General features: G+C 45.2%; 1 protein-coding gene across 2 annotated transcripts in view; it reads right to left on the minus strand.

The window, feature by feature from the left end:
* Positions 1-23,846, minus strand: part of LOC143935528 (transcription factor CP2-like protein 1) — a 416,417-nt gene that overhangs the window by 120,087 nt on the left and 272,484 nt on the right. For both annotated transcript variants that reach the window (XM_077459472.1, XM_077459470.1), the window contains exons 7-8: positions 22,301-22,411; positions 5,920-6,014 (exon numbers count right to left, since the gene is read on the minus strand). In XM_077459472.1, the coding sequence (XP_077315598.1) occupies positions 5,920-6,014; positions 22,301-22,411 (206 nt within the window). The remainder of the gene's footprint in view (positions 1-5,919; positions 6,015-22,300; positions 22,412-23,846) is intronic.

A 23,846-nucleotide genomic window follows, 5' to 3' on the forward strand; every position in this document is an offset into this window, starting at 1 on the left:
GATCTATCTTTTATAATAGAGCTTGCAGTCAGTAGTGTTAGGAGCTAGTGCGTGCTGTCTGCGTGCTCTGTACCCAGTACATACCGCTATATCCACCTACATAGCTCTTCTCTATTTGAGACCACTTGCCATCTGCAGGAGTTATTGGAAGTTGTGTGTGCCTCCAGCACAGCACAGTATACATCTGTATATACCCCTTTATCTCTGGTGTTCTATAATAAAGGCATCTGCAGGAGTTAGTGGGTGTTGTGTGCCTCTAGCACAATATACACTACTCAACTCCCTTCAGGCCATTACCATGTCTGGAAGGCCAGCAAGGAGAGGCAGACAGGCGCGAGCCGATAAAAGAGGGCAAGCAGGCTCTGTGTCTAGAGACAACAGTGCTGGTCGTGGACGCGGTGCATTGTCATCAGCACGTGGCCATGGGACACGCTTGTCCTTCTTTTCGGCAGCTGGACATGTTGAGCCGCAACATGCCAACGACTTGGTAGAGTGGATGACCAAGCCCTCTTCATCCTCCTCATCCTCTCTCACCCAGTCTCAGGGTACTAGCAAAGCAGCTGCTAACGCATCGTCTTCCCTCCTCTCAATGTCATCATCAGTGACTCCTTCCCTAGACCCACCACGTCCTCCTGAGGAGTCTCCTGAACTCTTTGAGCACAGTGTTGGGTACATGCTCCAGGAGGATGCCCAGTGTTTTGTGGGCTCTGATGATGACACTCAGCTAGAGGAAGGCAGTAGCGTGAGCGCAGAGAGAGGGGATGCTCAAGAAGGACAGCAATCTGGCAGTCATGTTCCACAATCTGCAGCATACTGCCAGGTTTGCTACAGCGATGAAGAGGGAGGGGATGATGAGGGCACTGACTCCACATGGGTGCCTGGAAGGAGAGAGGAGGAGGAGGAGGAGGAGGAGGCACATGTCCAATGAGGCAGGATGCCCTCCGGGGGCCAGCTTAGGGGCAGCACACCGACTGAATCACACCGCAGAGCTCCGCCTGTGCAGGGTGCTGCCTCTGCGCGTTATTCTAAAAGTTCTTTGGTGTGGGCCTTTTTTGAGACGAGTGCATCAGATCGCACCGCTGCTATTTGCAACATATGTCTCAAGCGTATCTCGCGTGGCCAAAACATCAGCCGCTTGGGCACCACATGCTTGACCAGACATATGTTGACCTGCCCTGCAGCTTGTTGGCAAGCGTACCTCAAAGACCCATACCAAAGAACAAAGCGGACCTCTCCCTGCTCCTCATCAGCTGGCATCTCCAACCCCACTAGACCTTCAGTCCTCTCTGAAACCTGCTCTGAGAGGAATGAAGGTGTAGAATTAGTTGTGTCACAGCCAAGTGCTTCCGGGAACTCTGCTAGCGGTATACCCACGTCCGATTATAGCAGGCAAATGTCCCTGCCCCAGCTGCTGGACCGGCGAAAGAAGTTCACTCCCAACCATCCACATGCCCAGTGGTTGAATGCTAGCTTGGCTAAATTGCTAGCACTTCAACTGCTGCCTTTTCAGTTGGTAGACTCGGCCCCCTTCCGTGAGTTTGTACAATGTGCGGTTCCTCAGTGGCAGGTCCTCAAACGCCACTTTTTCTCACGGAAGGCGATTCCGGCTCTCTACCGGCATGTGGAAGGCAATGTCCTTGCCTCGCTGGACAGGGCGGTCAGCGGTAAGGTGCATATTACCGCTGACTCATGGTCCAGCAGGCATGGACAGGGACGTTACCTGTCTTTCACGGCCCATTGGGTCACTCTTCTGGCAGCTGGGAAGGATGCAGGACAAGGTGCAGTAGTGTTGGAGGTTGTTCGGCTACCACGCCTCCAAAATGCTACTATTGGTTGTGACACACCTCTCTCCTCCACCCCCTCCTCTTCTTCTTCCTCCATGGCCTCTTCCAGTGCTCTGTCCTCAGAACCAGCGGTGCTTTGTAGGCGTTCCAGGGGCTACGCAAGTACGCAGGCAAAACGATGCCATGGCGTGCTTGCGCTGGTTTGTTTGGGGGACAGGAGCCACACTGGGGCGGATGTTTTGTCAGCTTTGCAGGGGCAGGCCGAGAGGTGGTTGACGCCACGCCAGCTTAAGCCAGGAATGGTGGTTTGTGACAATGGCACCAACCTCCTCTCCGCCCTCAGACAGGGACAACTGACCCATGTGCCCTGTGTAGCTCACGTCCTTAACCTGGTGGTGCAGCGGTTCTTGGGCAGGTACCCCGGCTTACAGGATGTCCTGAAGCAGGCCAGGAAAGTCTGTGTGCATTTCCGCCGATCATTTAATGCCTGTGCTCGGCTGGCTGAGCTCCAAAAGGAGTTGAACCTGCCCAAGAACCGCCTTATATGTGACATGCCCACCAGATGGAACTCAACGTTGGCCATGCTGCAGCGGCTGCACACGCAGCAGAGGGCCATCAATGAGTACCTGTGCAACTACGGCACCAGGACAGGGTCAGGGGAGCTCGTTTTTTTCTCACCACGCCAGTGGGGCATGATCAGGGATTGCATGCGCTGTCCTGTCACCGTTTGAGGAGGCCACAAGGATGGTGAGCAGTGACAGTGCATGCATCAGTGACACTGTACCTCTTGTCCACCTCTTGGAGCATACGCTGCGTGGAATAATGGACAGGGCACTTGAGTCAGAACAGAGGCAGGAAGAGGAGGACTTCCTTGCCTCTCAAGGCCCCCTTTATCCAGACAGTGTTCCTGCTGTGCCACCCATCACACAGGAAGAGGATGAGGAGGAGGAAGAGGAGGAGGAGGATGATTGTGTCAGCATGGAGGTGGAGGCTGGCACTCAGCATCAGCAGCAGCAGTCTTGTAGGGATGATTTACAGTCCTAAGAAACACGTGGACTTGTACGTGGCTGGGAGGAGGTAGCTGCGGATCATGTTGTCCTTAGTGAGCCAGAGGACTCCGGACCGAATGCCTCAGCTAACCTACGCTGCATGGCCTCCCTGATCCTGCAAAGCCTGCGGAAGGATCCTCGTATTCTTCGGATCAAGGAGAGGGACCATTACTGGCTGGCCACTCTCCTTGATCCACGATACAAGGGTAAGGTTGCCGACCTTATCTTGCCATCGCAGAGGGGGAAGAGGATGAGACATCTCCGGGAGGCCTTGCAGAAAGGTCTGTGCAACGCGTTCCCAGAGACTGGGAGGTTACAAACTCCTGGTCCTGGACAACGTGTTGCTGAGGCATCGGTCAGAAGGAGCGGTGGAGAAGGTGGCCGTCTGACTGATGCTTTCAGACAATTTTTTAGTCCGCAGCCCCAAGGTATGATCGGTTCCAGCAACCATCGCCAGCGTCTGATTTACATGGTGCAGGAATACCTAGAGGCAAGGTCAGACTTGGACACCTTTCCCACCGAAAATCCTCTGGCTTACTGGGTCTTGAGGATGGATCACTGGCCAGAGCTTGCACAGTATGCAATTGAGCTACTGGCCTGTCCTGCATGCAGCGTTCTTTCGGAACGCACCTTCAGTGCTGCTGGTGGCTTTGTTACCGATCACAGGGTGCGCCTGTCCACCGAATCAGTTGATCGACTGACCTTCATTAAGATGAATCAGTCTTGGATCACCCACAGCTACCAAGCACCTGAAGCTGATGTAACAGAATCATTTTTTTTTAAATATCACATCCCTTCAAGACTGCCTATGCTGATGCTGAGTGACTGTCCTGTTATGTTGATTGTCTATCCTCTTCCTCCTCCGCTGATATGTTGGAAGAACATTTCTGGTTCTGGTTGATGCCATCAGCACAATTTTTCTGCCCCTGTTTAACAGGGGCATTTAAGTACAATTTTTGATGCAATGCTTTGCAGCAGGGCTAATTCCTGCAATCAAACAAGAGTATATGGGAGAGGTTGCAGTGTGGTGGCACCAGCACCAGTGCCTAAGGCCCAATTTTTCTGCCCCTGTTTAACAGGGGCGTTTAATTACAATTTTTGATGCAATGCTTTGCAGCAGGGCTAATTCCTGCAATAAAACTAGAGTATATGGAAGAGGTTGCAGTGTGGTGGCACCAGCACCAGTGCCTAAGGCCCAATTTTTCTGCCCCTGTTTAACAGGGGCGTTTAAGTACAAGTTTTGATGCAATGCTTTGCAGCAGGGCTAATTCCTGCAATAAAACTAGAGTATATGGCAGAGGTTGCAGTGTGGTGTTTAACAGGGACATGTAATTACAATTCTTGATATAATATTTCACAGGAGGGCCCCTTCCTGTGCCCACCCAGAGTAACGGTGAGGACTTATAGTGTTGTGGCACCAGCACCACAACCACCAAAGGTCAATTTTTCTACCACTGTTCAACAATGGCATGTAATTACAATTCTTGATATAATCGTTCACAGCAGGGCGCTCCAGCGCCCACCAAGAGTCACTTTGAGGGCTTACAATGTTGTGGCAAAACCAACACCTTGTTCCGCCATTTCTGCAGAGCATATAGGGCAGGCCCCTACTTTCAAACATCCAATTTACAAACATCTCCTACTTGCAAACGGAAGGAGACAACAGCAAGTGAGATGAAAAAAGATGGACGACAAAACAAATTATACAGGGGTGATAACCCTTCCCTATGTTTTCCAAAAAGCTTAAAAATAGTTTTTTTGACTGGAGCTACACTTTAAAAATGTACCAGTTGAAAATTACAAACAGATTCAACTTAACACAACAAACCTACACAGTCCCTGTCTTGTTTGCACCGCCTGTATACTGCTGTTCTGAGTATATAGGGCCTGGGGGCCACACGCATTTCCTTTTTTTAATATGGGTACAGGGTTCCCCTTAATATGCGTACAAGACCCAAATAGGCTGGTAATGGGTAGGGAGGGCTACCCATGTCATTTTTCTCAATGATTTTCAACCATATTGCAGGAACCAGATATAACATTAAAACCGCAAGCAGCTTTAAATGACGTTATTTCTGTTAAATGTCATTTTGTGCAGGGACTGTTCTAAACACGGGAAACACGTGGCACTTCACAGGCATACTACAGACACCCCCCAGGCACCATATTTAAAGGAATATTTCACTTTTTTTTTCCACTTTAATCGTCATTAAAATCAGTGCTCCCGCCAAAACGGCCGTTTTTAAAACTTTTTTTTGCATTGACCCATGTCCCCTGGGGCAGGAGCCAGGTCCCCAAACCCTTTTTAGGACAGTATCTTGCATATTAGCCGTTAAAATTAGCACTTTTAATTTCGAACGTTCGAGTCCCATAGACTTCAATGGGGTTCTAACGTTCGTACGAATTTGGGGTCCGTTCGAAAGTTCTGGTGCGAACCGAACCGGGGGGTGTTCGGCTCATCCCTACTTGAAAGCAGTTCTTCCACTCCTGGAAGGCAGACCCAGCAGAAAGTGGCCAGGTGATGGGGAAAAAAAATGCCAGGAGGCACAAGAAGTGGCTGCTTTCAACACATGCTGAAATGTCCTCATTTAAATGGTCATACAATGCCCAGATCAGCACATTAAGGCTATATTTACACAAGTGGCAAAGGCAGCGGGAGGGGGGGGGGGGTGTACACACACTGCAGCCACAATGCTTTGCACTGCAGCGTGGCATAATCCCTCACCATGATGACTTAATGTGACCACCAAACACAACCTATTCAACTGAAAGGGGACGCACCACAACCACCTTAACCAGCAAAAACTTTAAACTGATCAGATGGGGGGGAGCAGCAGTTCCCCTGTGTCCTCACAGTCCGACTTTAAAGACTTACTGTCACCATTCTCCAATCTTCCTCCACTGTTCGCCGTGAAGTATGCCAACAGTGACAGTTCTCAGGGCAGCTTGATTTGGAGATATTGCATATCAGAAATATATTCATACAGATTTTCAAAATGTAGATATCTGCTTTAAAGACTGGCGTTAACTGTGCTCTTCCTGGCAGTCTTTGTAGAACAGTAAGTTATAAAGTCAATTCCACTTACCTCTCGAGTGAGGGCACTTTGTATATTCTTGGTGAGCACATACTGGGGATGCTGATTGGAGTTCGGGGTATATCAGTGTCTGGCCAAGGGGTGCACTGTAAAGATATTTATTGTAAGTAGATTATGACTAAGCTCCTCAAATATCAAACAAGTCTGATCATTGGAGGAGAGCCGGTACAGCTAGAGAACTGACCACACTGTGCTCTCATGACAGTTTTTGATAGGAAAGCAGAGGTGCTGGTAAGAACACCAGGAACTTCACATGAAGAAAGAAATACAAAGAGAACTGGATACCTTTTCTATACAAGTGCATGGTACAGCAGGCACATATCGGGAATAGGAAATTTGGGTTTATATATTCTTTAAGTCACTAATAAATAAATAATGATAACCTAACTGCATGGCATTTGCTTAAAATTGTAGGGGTCTTCGGTTATTAAATTTACTTAGTTACATCATAGGTAAGGCTGAAAAAAGACAATAGTCCTTCCAGTTCAACCGTGTAGGTGTACGTGTGTCAGGGTCTATAATAATTTCCCATATCTGTGTGTTTTTTTAAGATATACATCCAAGAGTCTTTTAAAAATATCTAAAGTCCCTGCAGACACCACCAATTGTGGGAGAGAGTTCCACAATCTTCTCGCCCTGATAGTGAAGAACCCCCTGCGCAGTTTAAGGTTAAACCGCTTCTCCTCCAATCTCATTGTGTGGCCCCGTGTCCTCTTACACTCCCTTTGACTGAAGTTTTTTTTTCCTGTGCTGGGATCCCCATTGAGGTACCATATTTATTGGCGTATAACTTTTTTTCCCCTTAACATCAGGGGAAAATCACGGGTGCGTGTTATTCGCCGATTCCCACACCGTTGTGAGCCTCTGGACGGCTTTCGGACGCCTTTGGCCCTTCTCGGCAGCCGAAAGCCGCAGAGAACTACCGAGTGCCGCTGAGATACACAGGTCATCCGGCTCCGTTTCTTGGCGGCGTTATTTCTAAAAGGCAAAAAAACAACAAAAAAAAAAAACCCCGACAAAGCTGCAAATGACACTGACAAGGGTGCAATGATGGACACTGATAAGGCTGCATTGATGGGCATTTAAATGTAAGGTTTTTTTTTTCCTTAAAATTCCCTCTTAAACTTGGGGTGCGTATTATACGCCTGTGCGTGTTATACGCCGATAAATACCGTATTTGTAGATCACTATATCATGTCCCCCTTGAAGCGTTGCATCTCCAGCGAGAATACATTTAAAATGTTTGCAGCAAAATACTCCAGATGTGGCTTAACCAGGGTTTTATAAAGTGGCATGATTATAGTTTTGTCCCTGGAGTATATCCCTTTTTTTTTTTTCTTTATGCATGCTAAAATTCTGCCTGCTTTGGTAGTTGCAGCTTGACATTACATGCTATTACTCAATCTGTCATCTATTAGGACACCTAGATCCTTCTCCATCCTTGATTCTCCCAGGGGTTTTTCACCTAGTGAACATTTGTGTTTTTTGCCCCCAAGTGCATTACTTTACATTTCTCCACATTAAACCTCATTTGCCTGCCCACTCCATTATTTTATTCAGGTGATTCTGCAAAATCTCTATGTCCTGATGCAAGTTTATTGCTCTACTTATTTTTCCTGTCATCCTCAAAAACGGAGCTATTTATCCCGTTCTCCAGATCATTTATAAATCAATTGAATAGAATTGGTCCCAACACAGAACCTTGGGGTACCCCACTCGTCACTCCTTACCAGTCTGAGTACATGTTATTTATCACCACTCTTTGGATGCGTCCATGTAACCCGTTTTTTATCCAAGCACAAACCTTCTGGTCCATGCCTTCAGATCTTTATTAACCACTGATGGACCGTCTGTTGTTGTTATATGTGGTGGCCCCGCCCTTCGTTATATAAGAAGTGTCAGACGAACAGAAGCGTCACACGGCAGGAGACTCCCACTAAGGCGGATTGTGCAGCCAGAGGAAGATGTGGGACAAGAAGAGCGAAGGAAGAAGAAGATGGAGAAGAAGAAGAACACCAAAGGAAGACCAGAAGAAAGAAGATGGAAGAATAAGCGGAAAGAAAAATAAATTAATAGAGAAATTGTCAAAAAACATCTCTTGTGTTTTTTAACCTTTTTGACACTCTTTTGTGAAATGGTAGGGGTACATTTGTACCGCATTAACAATTTACACGGGGGGGGCAGGATCTGGGGGTCCTCTTGATAAAGGGCACTTCGAGATTCTGATAAGTCCCCCACCCGCAGACCCCCAAAACCACCGGGCAAGGGTTGTGGGGATGAGGCCCTTCTCTCTATTAACATGGGGACAAGGTGCTTTGGGGATACCCCAAAGCACCCTCCCAATGTTGAGGACATGTGGCCTGGTACTCTTCAGGAAGGGGAGGGCCACTCTCTCATGTCCCCCCCCCCCCCTTTTCCTGCGGCCTGCCAGGTTGCGTGCTCGGATAAGGACCTGGTATGGATTTTTGGGGGCCCCCCCGCCATTTTTTTTTCTACTTTTTTTTTTACATTTGGACACTGGAAACATACGCCCCTTTGCAGGCATACTATAGACACCACCCCCCCGTACGAAATTTAAAGGAACATTACACTTTTATTGTTTCACTTTAAACATTATTAAAATCACTGCTCCCGAAAAAACTGCAGTTTTTAAAACTTTTTTTTTTGCATTGATACATGTCCCCTGGGGTCCCCAAACACATAGCTTGCATATAAGCCTTTAAAATTAGTACTTAATTCATCCCTACTCAGCAGCAGAAGAAATCTCTGATTGGTCAACAAAACACCAGTCACATTTCCATTGGAACGGAATTAGGATCTGAAATTCGTCAACGAAATTTCATATTTAGTATACAATTCAGGAGCATAGAAATTTGTATTTTGGATGCTTCCAAATTTTCAGAAATTCTTACGAACCAAACATGTCTACAGTCTCCTCCCCTCTCTGGTGCTATATTTGGCACCGGAGGGGGAACTTCTGGTGCCATCACCCCTTCTTCCCCCGCCACCGGGCTATTCAGAAAGCGCAATGCACATACGCAGTAGGGAACCAGATGTGAAACTGGAAGGCTTCACTGCTGGGTTCCCTTAATACGAATGGCAGCGGCAGCACCCGAGAGCTGATGGAAAAATCGGTAGGGGTGCTGATATCACTGGATTCCCGGACAGGTAAGGGTCCTAATATTAAACTCTGCTTTAATCTTTTACTGAGTGAGAGTTAATATTGCAACTGTTGCAAAACCTGGTCCTCTACCACCAACTGATGTATTCATGAGATTAAAAAAAGCGATTAGCAGAGTGATTTTGTTGAAACTGACTTTGCAGCACAAGTATTATTTTGGTCTTTGCCAAAAAAAAAAAAGTTTAAAATTAGCTTCAGGATTTATTATATCCACTGCTTAGGCTTAATTTTGTCTTGCCTCCCTTATTAAAGTGGAACTTCACCCAAAAGAGGAAGTTCCGCACCCCTCCCCCTTTAGCATTTTGCACTCTTTGGGGGGGCAGGGGTGGAGCGTATACCCAGTCCAGTCGGGTCGCTGTATCAAGCCAAGCGGACGTTCACCCTCCTCTTTCCCCCAAAGCCTTTTGGGACATATCACTGGTCCCAGAAGAAGATTGCCGGGCCATTCACAAAGCGCATTGCGGCTCCCGCATGCACAATGGAAAGCCACTGTAAAGACACAAGGTTTCACTGCTGCTTTCACTTGGTTAAGGCGCTGATACCTGGACCTGAAGCTGACTGAAGAATTGGCGTGGCTTAGGACAGCGCTGCATCCCTAGACAGGTAAGTGTCCTTATAATAGAAGTCAGCAGATGCAGTATTTGTAGCTGCTGACTACATTTTTGGGGGGGGAGACTGGAGCTCCTCCTTAACACCACTTAGATTTATAAAATATCAAAGTACCAAATGATAAAAAGGGAGAAAAAAGCATTTTGAATATGGTTTAACTCCTAATGCAAAGTGCAAGAATGAGTTGTGACCATTAAGAATTAATTTTTTAAATGCTGTCTTGACTACCATTTCATTTACTTTGAGTAGGCAGTTTATTCAGTTAGTTAGATTTCACTGCAGACCGTTCTGCTGTACTATTTCTAATCTACTTCAGACAGGAAGTTGATCCAGTTTAGCTAGATCTCACTGCAGACCGTTCCTGTTGTTCTGTTTCTAATATGACAGGCAGTTCATTCCGTTAGCTGAAGTATAGTCAGTACTGTATTCTGTGCAGTTAGATCTCGCTGCAGACTGTTCTGTTCCTAATACACTACAAGCAGGCAGTTCATTCAGTTAGCTGCAGTATATTCAGTTTAGCTAGATCTCACTGCAGACCATTCCTGTTGTTCTGTTCATAATATACTACAGGCAGGCAGTTGATTCAGTTAGCTGCAGTATATTCAGTACTATATCCCGTGCAGCTAGATCTTACTGCAGACCGTTCTTGTTGTTCTCTTCCTAATATACTAAAGGCAGGCAGTTGATTCAGTTAGTTGCAGTGTGTAATAATATATATAAAAATATACATCCCAGCTTTGTGCAGCTACGTCTCACTGCAGGCCATTCCTGGTGCCCTATTCAAATACTTTACAAATAAATCAAATACAGTATGTCTGGAAGGCCAACACGGAGAGGCAGACGCTCACAGGCCAATAAAAGAGGGCAAGCAGGCTCTGTGTCTACAGCCAACATTGCTGGTCATGGACATGGTGCATCCTCAGCACGTGGTCGTGGGGCACACTTGTCCTTTTTTTAGGCAGCTGGCAGCGTTGAGCCACAACATGTAGAAGAGTTGGTAGAGTGGATGACCAAGCCGTCCTCATTCTCCTCATTCTCTGTCACCCAGGCTCGGAATACTTTGGCTGCAAAAGCGGCCTCTTCCATGGGCTCAATGTCATCAGTCACTCCTTTCCTAGCCCCACCATCATGCCCTGAGGAGTCCCTTGAATTGTTCAACCACAATGTTGAACACATTCTGCAGGAGGATGTGCAGCATTTTGAAGGCTCCAATGATGGTACCCAGATTGAGGAAGGCAAATTCAAAATAAAAAAAACCCTCAAAATGGAATTTTAAGACACGTATCAAAATAAAGAAGTATAAAGGTACCAAAAAAAAAAAACAATTATAAAGTATCATAAAAACATAGAAGGTACATCATTATAGAAGCCCCACTGTACATACAGTAAATTGTGATACCCTTGCAACCGACGCGTTTTGGAGTAAAAATATACCTCCTTTCTCTGGGTGTGCATTAGAACAAGAGAATTTTTTTATTCAAAAAAATATAAATAGTATATAATGAGATATATTGAAAGAAATACAGAGAAATAAACAAAATTATTCAAAAATACAATGTTATAGTTCACACATGATGCACTTGCGTATTAGGGTGACATTCTACGATATTTTGGTTAAAAACAGATGATGGAACAGATGTGTGAGCCAAATTAAGCCGTAAAATAGGTGGTTAGTAAATAATCGCCCCCAACCTTCTCACAACCCCCTGCTAGGACAAAGACACTGGGGCACAAAACAGCCAGCTCTGTAAAGTATCAAAGTATATGGTTTTTAAGAAAAATACTGGGAAGGAAGGATTTTACCTCACATAATACATCCATATTTGGCTTGTATTTTTATATACGGTACATCCTATATATTGTATGAAAAAAAAAGAAATAAATGATTATAAAAGTATACCTGGAGGTGACCGTTGAGGGGTCAGCAATGATGTAATGGTGATTGGATATATACTGGTTGATAGGGACTATAATAATAAACGAAAATTATTATTTCTTCCTTTTTATTTTTTTTTTTAAAGATCAATTAGATCTATTTTGGATATTTTATTGAAAAATAATATTCTAGAAATAAGGTTTTAAAAAAAAAAAAAATCTTTTTTTTTTTTTTAAATTATAATAGTATAGTGACCACTGGGCACTTAAACACCCTTAATAACCAGACCAATTTTCAGCTTTCGGTGCGCTCACATTTTGAATGACAATTACTCAGTCATGCAACACTGTACCCATATGACATTTTTGTCATTTTTTTCACAAATAGAGCTTTCTTGCCATAAAAGTACAAATACCCCCCAAATGACCCCTTTTTGGAAAGAAGACATTCCAAGGTATTTAGTAAGAGGCATGATGAGTTTTTTGAAGTTGTCATTTTTTCCCCACAATTCTTTGCAAAATCAAGATTTTTTTAACTTTTTTTTTCTTCACAAAATTGTCATATTATCAGTTTATTTCTCACACACATCATATGCATACCACAAATTACACCCCAAAACACATTTTGCTATTACTCCCGAGTATGGCAATACCACATGTGTGAGACTTTTACACAGCGTGGCCACATACAGTGGCCCAACATGCAGGGAGCGCCATCAGGCGTTCTGGAGCACCCAGGACAATTCTGACATTTCTCTTCTACATGTAAAAATCATCATTTATTTGCTAGAAAATTACATAGAACCCCAAAACATTATATCTTTTTTGTAGCAAACACCCTGGAGAATACAGTGGGGGTCGTTGCAACTTTTTATCTCGCACGGTATTTGCGTAGCAATTTTTCGAACTTTTTTTTGGAAAAAAAACTGTTTTGAGCTTAAAAAAAAAAAAAAACAGTAAAGTTAGCCCAATTTTTGCATAATGTGAAAGAGTTGTAATATCCAACTGCACATGTGAGACTTGATTTTCTTCCTTTTTTGAAAGGACTTTTCACATTCCATATTCTCTTTCACTCATTTTTCTTTGTATTTGGGTACATATAAATATACTGTATAAATTGAAATGGTATGATGTTCTTAATCAAATCAGATACACACTTGATGGTATGCTAATCAATACGATATATATGGTATATGAATCACTGTAGTTCTATGTAATTTTTGCACATATTTGTGATATTTGTTGATAGACGAGCTGACATTATTCACTTTCTCAGCGCTACACTTTGTATAACTCCCTCACTGTTTGAACAAGATATATATTTTGTTTTGTTAGTTGCTCTCTGATATTTTGACAGCACAGTGTTTTTTGATTTTAATTCTGCCACAGACGTTGTTGTAGAACATACAAGATAATGTCTCTGCCACAGACATGGTAAAACACGTAGAGGGTAACTAAGCTTGAAAAAACACTCTTAGCCCTTGTACACACGGTCGGAGAATCAGTCGGAATGTGTCCTATCGGACCGTGTCGTCGGATAATCCGACTGTGTGTGGTATGCATCGGACTGATTCCGTCCGAATATCCATCGGACCCAATTTTCCAACATGTTGGAAATATTTCCCGACCAACTGGTTTGATCGGACATACTCCGATCATGTGTAGCGAATTTTGATCGGACCAAGTGCCACGCATGCTCAGATCAAATTCCTACATCAAAGCTATTGGCTACTAGCCTGAATGTAGTCCCATCGTAACGAAATTACGTTATCATGTTCTGAAAGATCGGATTTTTCGACAACTTAGTCCGACCGTGTGTATGCAACAGTTTCGGACACAATCCGTCGGACTAAATCCGACGGACAAAATCCGACGGATTTGGTTGGCAGAATCTCCGACCGTGTGTACAGGGGCTTAGGATACCTGGATCTTTCAGCCAGCTTGGCGATATCCACAAGACCAGATTCTCTCGGGTTCTTCAGCCCTTCCTGGCTCTTACTAAGAAACCAACCCATACATGGTCTTCTGAAGAGTCGTCCTCTGGAATGCTTGAAGTCACTGGGTCTCTCCCAAACTGGAGACGGCACCCAACCACCTCAGAATCCTTCTTTAGTTTCCCTGCCTCAGGCTAGCCAGCCCCAAGACATCAAAATCGGGTGGATTCGCACCCCAGGCCATAGCCTTCCTGGGGGCTGGTCAGAACATCATTTTGGATCAGAACCCCAAACCACGTGACGTCTGCATCTTAAATACCCTCTCCCAGAAAGCACAGTGAGAGTGCCACGCCCACTGGGCGGGCTCCAAGAGAGAGTAAATTAAACACCTAACCAGACCATAGTTCCATGCCTGCCAGAAGAGACAGTGACCCCTGTGGCCAGGCTGGGCATCTCACAGTCCAGTCGGACTGATGCTGAAGTCTAAATTTAAACAATTGTACCCAAACCAAACTGCAATTTAGGCATAACTTTAACTTTGAAAAATGCATAGCGCGTGCTCTTCAGGAGCTGCCGCTACACAATAATAATAATAAAAAAATTCTCATTGAAGTTTCTGAAATAAATCAATTATTTTTTTTATTATTATTATTACTAGACTATTATTTTTAAATAAAATATCCAAAATAAATCTAATTGATTGATTAAAGAGGAAAAAAAATATTTTTTATTTATTATAGTCACTATCAACCAGTATATATCCAATCACCAGTACATCATTGCTGACCCCTCAACGGTCACCTTCAGATATACTTTTATTATAATTTTTTTTTTTTTTTGTATTATGTGAGGTAAAATCATCCCTTCCCCATATTTTTCTTAAAAACCATATACTTTGATGCTTTACAGGGCTGGCTATTTTGTTCCCCAGAGTCTTTGCCCTAGCAGGGCTCGTGAGAAGGTTTGGGGTGTTTTTTACTAACCGTCTATTTTACACCTTAATTTGGCTCAGACATCTAAAAACGACATCATTAGGAAGCAGTTAAAGCTGTGAAACTGTTCGGCATACCTGTTCCATCGCCTGTTGTTTTTACTCAAAATATCGTAGAATGTAAACAAGTGCATCATGTGTAAACTTTAATATTGTATTTTTTAATAATTTTGTGTATTTCTTTCTTTCAATATATCTCATTATATACTATTTATATTTTTTGAATAGAAAATTTCTCTTGTTAATGCACACCCCTGAGGAAGGAGGTATATTTTACTCACAATTTACTGTATGTACAGTGGTGGCTTCTATGTTAATGTACTTTTTGTATGTTTTTATGATACTTTATAATCAATAAATTACAGATTTTTTTTGTACCTTATTATACTTCTTTATTTTGATACATGCCTTAAAATTCCATTTGAGGGGTTTTTTGCTGAATGAATGAATTCTATTCATCGGATGTGGCAAAAAATAACGCATAAAATTGTCGTTCATACAAATTTAGATTGAGGAAGGCAGTAACGTGAGCCCAGCGAGAGGGGGTGCCCAAGAAGGACAGAAAACTGGCAGTCGTGTTCCCCAAGCTGCAGCATACTGCCAGGTTTGTTCCAGTGACGAGGAGGGAGGGGTTGATGAGGTCACTGACTCTACGTGGGTGCCTGATAGGAGAGAGGAGGAGGAGGAAGCACATGTCCAAAGAGGCAGGATGCCCTCCAGGGGCCAGTTTAAGGGCAGCCAACCGACTGCATCACACCGCAGAGCTCCACATGTGCAGGGCGCTGCTGACTCTGTGCCTTTTTTCCAAAAGTTCTTTGGTGTGGGCCTTTTTTGAGACGTGTGCAGCAGATCGCAGCATTGCTGTTTGCAACATATGTCTGAAGCGTATCAAGCCTGGTAAAAAACAGCAGCCACTTGGGCACCACATGCTTGACCAGACATATGTGGAACTCCCATGCATTCCTTTGGCAAGCGTACTTAAAATACCCACACAAAAGATGAATGCAGACCTCTCCTGGCTCCTCATCAGCTGGGATCTTCAACCCCACTATACCTTTAGTTCTCTCAGAAACCTGCACTGAGAGGAATGAATGTGTATAATTATGTGTGCCAAGTACTTGCGGGCAATCTGCTATCGCTACACCTACGTCCGATTGTAGCAGGCAAATTTCCCTAACCCAGTTGCTAAACCAGTGAAAGAAATTCAGTCCCAGCCATCCACCTGCCCAATGGGTGAATGCTAGCTTGGCTAAATTGCTAGAACTCCAACTGCTGTCCTTTCAGCTGGTAGACTCTGCACCTTTCGTGAATTTGTGGAATGTGCGGTACCTCAGTGGAAGGCGATTCTGGCTCTCTACCGGCACGTGGAAGGCAATGTCTTGGCCTCGTTGGACAGGGCCGTCAGTGGTAAGGTGCATATTACCGCTGACTCATGGTCCAGCAGGCATGGACAGGGCAGTCAGCGGTAAGTAGGGATGAGCTTGATGTTCAACTCGAACATCGGCTGTTCGCACGTTCAGCGAATACCGAACGTTATGGGCATTTGCGCCAAATTCATGTGGCGCTCACGGCCCACAATGCACTTGCGCCATCGCAGTGCATTGCTGGCTCGTGATTGGCCAAGCATGCACTGTGACCCCGCATGCTTGGCCAATCACAGCGCCGGCAGCGAGGAGAGCCATGATTGGCCACAGGCAGGAAGCCTGTGGCCAATCATAGCTCAGGCTGTGTAGTACACGCCCCACACTATATAAGGCCGCCAGCGCGGCAGCCTTGTGTAGTGTGTTGGCATCTGTAGGAGTTAGTGGGTGTTCTCTGTGTACCTTCAACACAGTATACACCGTTAGTTATCGGCCGATTTAGCGTTCTTGCTCTTCTGTAAATGAGCTTTTAGCAATCTGCAGGAGTTTGTGGGTGTTGTCTGCGTGCCCAGACCGCAGTATACACCATTATATCCACCTATATAGTAGCTATATTGCTCTGCTGTAATAGAGCTTTCAGTCAGTTGTAGGAGATTGTGGGTGTTGTCTGCGTGCCCTGACCGCAGTATACACCATTATATCCACCTATATAGCTAGCTATATTACTCTTCTGTAATAGAGCTTTCAGTCAGTTGTAGGAGATTGTGGTTGTTGTCTGCCTGCCCTGACCGCAGTATACACCATTATATCCACCTATATAGCTAGCTATATTGCTCTTCTGTAATAGAGCTTTCAGTCAGCTGTAGGAGATTGTGGGTGTTGTTTGCGTGCCCTGACTGCAGTATACACCATTATATCCACCTATATAGCTAGCTATATTGCTCTTCTGTAATAGAGCTTTCAGTCAGCTGTAGGAGATTGTGGGTGTTGTCTATGTGCCCTGACCGCAGTATACACCATTATCCACCTATTTTGCTTTTCTCTAATTGAGCCATCTGCCATCTGCAGGAATTAGTTGGTGTTGTGTGCCTCCAGCACAGCACAGTATACACCGGTATCTACCCTTTAATTCCTGTTCTATAATAAAGGCATCTGCAGGAGTTAGTGGGTGTTGTGTGCCTCCAGCACAATATGCACTACCCAATTGCTGGTTTTCCCATCTCCCTTCAGGTCATTACCATGTCTGGAAGGCCAACAAGGAGCAGCAGACAGGCACGAGCCGATAAAAGGAGGGCAAGCAGGCTCTGTGTCTAGAGACAACAGTGCTGGTCGTGGACGCGGTACATCGTCATCATCAGCACGTGGCCATGGGACACGCTTGTCCTTATTTTCGGCAGCTGGACGTGTTGAGCTGCATCATGCTGAAGACTTGGTAGAGTGGATGACCAAGCCCTCTTCATCCTCCTCATCCTCTCTCACCCAGGCTCAGGGTACTAGCAAAGCAGCTGCCAACGCATCGTCTTCCCTCGTCTCAAAGTCATCATCAGTGACTCCTTCCCTAGACCCACCACGTCCTCCTGAGGAGTTCCCTGAACTCTTTGAGCACAGTGTTGGGTACATGCTCCAGGAGGATGCCCAGTGTTTTATAGGCTCTGATGATGATACTCAGCTAGAGGAAGGCAGTAGCGTGAATAAAGAGAGAGGGGATGCTTAAGAAGGACAGCAATCTGGCAGTCATGTTCCACAAGCTGCAGCATACTGCCAGGTTTGCTCCAGCGATGAAGAGGGAGGGGATGATGAGGGCACTGACTCCACGTGGGTGCCTGGTAGGAGAGAGGAGGAGGAGGCACATGTCCAATGAGGCAGGATGCCCTCCGGGAGCCAGCTTAGGGCAGCACACCGACTGAATCACACCGCAGAGCTCTGCCTGTGCAGGGCGCTGCCTCTGCGCGCTATTCTAAAAGTTCTTTGGTGTGGGCCTTTTTTGAGACAAGTGCATCAGATCGCACCACTGCTATTTGCAACATATGTCTCAAGTGTATATCGCATGGCCAAAACATCAGCCGCTTGGGCACCACATGCTTGACCAGACATATGTTGACCTGCCATGCAGCTCGTTGGCAAGCGTACTTCAAAGACCCACACCAAAGAACAAAGCTGACCTCTCCTTGCTCCTCATCAGCTGGGATCTCCAACCCCCCTAGACCTTCAGTCCTCTCTGAAACCTGCTCTGAGTGGAATGAAGGTGTAGAATTAGGTGTGTCACAGCCAAGTGCTAGCAGTACACCCACGTCTGATTATAGCAGGCAAATTTCCCTGCCCCAGCTGCTGGACCGTCGAAAGAAGTTCACTCCCAGCCATCCACATGCCCAGCGGTTGAATGCTAGCTTGGCTAAATTGCTAGCACTTCAACTGCTGCCTTTTCAGTTGGTAGACTCTGCCCCCTTCCGTGAGTTTGTGGTAGGTCCCCAAACGCCACTTTTTCTCACGGAAGGCGATTCCGGCTCTCTACCGGCCTGTGGAAGGCAATGTCCTTGCCTCGCTGGACAGGGCGGTCAGCGGTAAGGGGCATATTATCGCTGACTCATGGTCCAGCAGGCATGGACAGGGACGTTACCCATCTTTCACGGCCCATTGGGTCACTCTTCTAGCAGCTGGGAAGGATGCAGGACAAGGTGCAGTAGTGTTGGAGGTTGTTCTGCCACCACACCTCCAAAATGCTACTAATGGTTGTGACACACCACTCTCCTCCACGGCCTCTTCCAGTACTCTGTCCTCAGAACCAGCGGTGCTCCGTAGGCGGTCAAGGGGCTACACAAGTACGCAGGCAAAACGGTGCCATGCTGTGCTTGCGCTGGTTTGTTTGGGGGACAGGAGCCACACTGGGGCAGATATTTTGTCAGCTCTGCAGGGGCAGGCCGAGAGGTGGTAGACGCCACGCCAGCTTAAGCCAGGAATGGTGGTTTGCGACAATGGCACCAACCTCCTCTCCGCCCTCCGACAGGGACAACTGACCCATGTGCCCTGTGTGGCTCACTTCCTTAACCTGGTGGTGCAGCGGTTCTTGGGCAGGTACCCGGGCTTACAGGATGTCCTGAAGCAGGCCAGGAAAGTCTGTGTGCATTTCCGCCGATCATTTAATGCCTGTGCTCGGCTGGCTGAGCTCCAAAAGGAGTTGAACCTGCCCAAGAACCGCCTTATATGTGACATGCCCACCAGGTGGAACTCAACTTTGGCCATGCTGCAGCGGCTGCACACGCAGCAGAGGGCCATCAATGAGTACCTGTGGACTACGGCACCAGGGCAGGGTAAGGGGAGCTCGGTTTTTTCTCACCACGCCAGTGGGGCATGATCAGGGATGCATGCACTGTCCTGTCACCATTTGAGGAGGCCACAAGGATGGTGAGCAGTGACAGTGCATGCATCAGTGACACTGTACCTCTTGTTCACCTGTTGGAGCATACTCTGCGTGGAATAATGGACAGGGCACTTGAGGCAGAACAGAGGCAGGAAGAGGAGGACTTCCTTGCCTCTCAAGGCCCCCTTTATCCAGACAGTGTTCCCGCTGTCCCACCCAGAGGACGAGGAGGAGGACGAGGAGGAGGAGGAGGATGATTGTGTCAGCATGGAGGTGGAGGCTGACACTCAGCATCAGCAGCAGCAGCAGTCATGTAGGGATGATTTACAGTCCCAAGAAACCCGTGGACTTGTACGTGGTTGGGAGGAGGTAGCTGTGGATCATGTTGTCCTTAGTGACCCAGAGAACTCCGGACCAAATGCCTCAGCTAACCTACGCTGCATGGCCTCCCTGATCCTGCAAAGCCTGCGGAAGGATCCTCGTATTCTTCGGATCAAGGAGAGGGACCATTACTGGCTGGCAACTCTCCTTGATCCACGGTACAAGGGTAAGGTTGCCGACCTTATCTTGCCATCGCAGAGGGAGCAGAGGATGAGACATCTCCGGGAGGCCTTGCAGAAAGGTCTGTGCAATGCGTTCCCAGAGACGGTGGCTGTCTGACCGATGCGTTTAGACAATTTTTTAGTCCGCAGCCCCAACAACTCCAGCAACCATCGCCAGCGTCTGATTTACATGGTGCAGGAATACCTAGGGGCAAGGTCAGACTTGGACACCTTTCCCACCGAAAAATCCTCTGGCTTACTGGGTCTTGAGGATGGATCACTGGCCAGAGCTTGCACAGTATGCAATTGAGCTACTGGCCTGTCCTGCATCCAGCGTTCTTTCGGAATGCACCTTCAGTGCTGCTGGTGGCTTTGTTACCGATCACAGGGTGCGCCTGTCCACCGACTCGGTTGATTGACTGACCTTCATAAAGATGAATCAGTCTTGGATCACCCACAGCTACCAAGCACCTGAAGCTGATGTAACCGAATAATTTAATTTTTTTTAAATATCACATCCCTTCAAGACTGCCTATGCTGATGCTGAGTGACTATCCTGGTATCTTGATTGTCTATCCTCTTCCTCCTCCGCTGATATGTTGGAAGAATCTTTTTGGTTCTGGGTGATGCCACCAGCCCAATTTTAAGCCCGTTTAACTGTTTAACTGCACCACAACTAGAGTATATGGGAGAGGTTGCAGTGTTGTGGCACCAGCACCAGTGCCTAAGGCCCAATTTTTCATCTCCTGTTTAACAGGGGCATGTAATTACAATTCTTGATATAATATTTCACTGCATAGCCCGTTCCTGTGCCCACCGAGAGTAACTGTGAGGACTTATATTGTGGCACCAGCACCACAACCATCAAAGGCCCAATTTTTCTACCAGTGTTCTACAATGGCATGTAATTACAATTCTTGATATAATCGTTCACAGCAGGGCGCTCCAGCGCCCACCAAGAGTCACTTTGAGGGCTTACAATGTTGTGGCAACACCAACACCTTGTTCTGCCATTCCTGCAGAGCATATAGGGCAGGCCCCTACTTTCAAACATCCAACTTACAAACGTCTGCTACTTGAAAACGGAAGGAGACAACAGGAAGTGAGATGAAAAAAGACGGACGGCAAAACAAATTATACAGGGGTGACAACCCCTCCCTATGTTTTCCAAAAAGCTTAAAAATAGATTTTTTGACTGGAGCTACACTTACAAAATGTACCTGTTCCAAACCTACAGTCCCTGTCTTTCTTGGGACCGCCTGTATACTGCTGTTCAGAGTATATAGGGCCTGGGGACCCCATGCCTTTTCTTTTTTTTTTATTTCTCCTTAATATCCATACAAGACCCAAAGGGATTGGTAACGGACTGGGGGTTACCAAGCTAATTATCATCCATATTGCCGGGATCCGACATTACATTACAGCCGCAAGCAGATTTGAATTAAATTTTTTATTCCTTTAGAAATGTCATTTTGTACAGGGACTGTTCTAAACACGGGAAACACGCACCACTTTACAGACGTACTATAGAAACCCCCCAGGTACAATATTTAAAGGAATAGTTCACTTTTTTTTTTTTTTCACTTTAAGCATCATTAAAATCACTGCTCCCGAAAAAACTGCCGTTTTTAAAACTTTTTTTTTGCATTGATACAGGTCCTCAAACCCTTTTTAGGACAAATAACTTGGATATTAGCCTTTAAAATTCACACTTTTGATTTCTCACATTCGAGTCCCATAGACTTTAACAGTGTTCGAGAGTTCGGTCAGCATGTTCCAGATGTGAACCGAACCTGGGGGGGGGGGGGGGGGGGGGTGGGGGGGGTGGTTCGGCTTATCCCTAGTTGCTAGGGCTCTCTTTTTCAATGTCTTACTTAAAATGACATTTAAACTATATTCCTCAAAAATAATCAATACACACCTACTACTTAATGGCCCTGTATTTCATTTTGTCGTGAAATGGTTTCTTACTGTGTTTTTCTGCCCATTGTAATGTTCTCAATGAACTCCCAAATCTCTCCCCCCCCCCCCACTTCTGTTTGTTTGGAATGAACAGCACACGTTAATTGCGGTCATGTGCACTGCTCCATGCACCTTTCAAATGCCATAGTCCATAATCTCGCGAGTGGGCAAGAGAGGGTGACTACATTCATACATACAGTGGGACCATGGAGAACAAACATAGCCACCCTCTGAAGCTGGATTCACACCTATGCATTTTTAGTGCTTTTTGCATTTTGCAGATTTGCACTACAGAACGTGTTCCATAGGAAACCATGTTAAATGGACAATAGTGAAAATCTGCAAAATGCAAAAAGCACTAAAAATGCATAGGTGTGAATCCAGCCTAACAGTAAATTGGACTGCAAGAGCACAAAAAAAACAGATCAGGAGGAGCCTGGGAGCAATAGAAGGGACTTGTTTAAGTTAAGAATATATATATACATATATATATTATAATTTTTTTTTTTTGGGGGGGGGTAGTGTCACTTTAAAGACAAGAGGCCTAAAATGTCAGTACCTCCATCAGAACAGTATTTTCACACGCTGGCTGGTACTTCTCCCGCTCTAGGGTTGTGCGTTTCTCCACCTTCTCACGATCTGTTTTCTGCTTGCGATCAGCTCCTTTAGGCTAAGTATGGAGACAAAACAATGGCCAAACAGTAGATGGCAGAGATTAATAGTGTTATAATTCATTTAAAATCACACATGGCTTGTATGGATTATTACATTTATGAATAACTTTTATGAATGCAGTTGAAAATGTCTCAGGAATATATCAGAATTTAAAAATTGTTCTTGCAGGAAAGTACCCTTGATTGCACAATAACACCTTCCTAACTTATTAGTTTAACATGGCTGATGATATAATACAATTTAGGGCTGAAACATCTAATCGACATACAGTATTAGATTATGAAAGTAATTGTCAACTATTTTCATAATCGATTTGATCAGCCGATTAGTTGACCTGCATACAAAATGCGTTATTTGTTTATGTATCAGAAAACACAGAGCAGCACACATACAGCTCAGTACACTGTCCATATATGTCAGTATACACAGTATTAGCACACATACAGCTCAGTACATGTCACTAAGTGCCTGAGAACTTGTGAATGTGTGAGGAGCAATGCCTTGTGGAACATGTAGTCTTTGGCAAGAGAAGTAAGTGAGTAATTCTAAAAGGCAGAAGTTTTTTTTTTTTTAACCTTGGTATAGGGGCACGCTATACTATACTTTGTGGCTTGCTATAGGGGCACTCTGAAGGCATGAGGAACTAGAAGCACCGGTGGGGGACCCAAGAAGAGGAGAATCAAGGCTGTTCTGTGCAAAACCATTGCACACAGTAGGTAAGTATGACAAGTTTCTTGTTTAAAAAAAATAAAAAAGTACAACGTTAACAATCACTATAATTAATACAGGTTCTGTGCATGGAAGATCAGCATCTGAACCCAGAGAAGCTGAAGGTAATATAAGGCATTACAATTACATTTAAAGTAAACGTTTACCAGTATTGTGCATCATATTTAAAATGATTATACCCATGCGACAGGTATCAGCCCTTAGTACTACTTTATTATTAAAGATTTATAACCCCCTCCACCCCTCATATAGCTTTATGTCTGACTCCCAGTTAAAATACCTTGTATAGCCTACTTCTGTGTAAATTTAATATACAGTGTAGTATATATATATATATTATACAAACATACAGTAATCGCACCAAAAGTACACCGCTCACATTTTTGGAAATATTCTATTATATCTTTTCATGTGACAAAACTGAAGAAATTGCACTTTGCTACAATGTGAATTAGTGAGTGTACAGCTTGTATAACAGTGTAAATTTGCTGCCCCCTCAAAATAACTCACACAGCCATTATGTCTAAACCACTGGCAACAAAATTGAGTACACCCTTCAGTGAAAATGTCCAAATTGGGCAAAAAAATTCAATATTATGTGTGGCCACCAATATTTTCCAGAACTGCCTTAACCCTCTTGGGCATGGATTTCACCAGAGCTTCACAGGTTGGCACTGGAGTCCTCTTCCACTCTGACATCC

The sequence above is a fragment of the Lithobates pipiens genome, unplaced genomic scaffold, assembly GCF_037356315.1.
Source record: "Lithobates pipiens isolate NorthernLeopardFrog02 unplaced genomic scaffold, aLitPip1_a1.2 Scaffold_28, whole genome shotgun sequence".
NCBI classification, from domain to species: domain Eukaryota; kingdom Metazoa; phylum Chordata; class Amphibia; order Anura; family Ranidae; genus Lithobates; species Lithobates pipiens.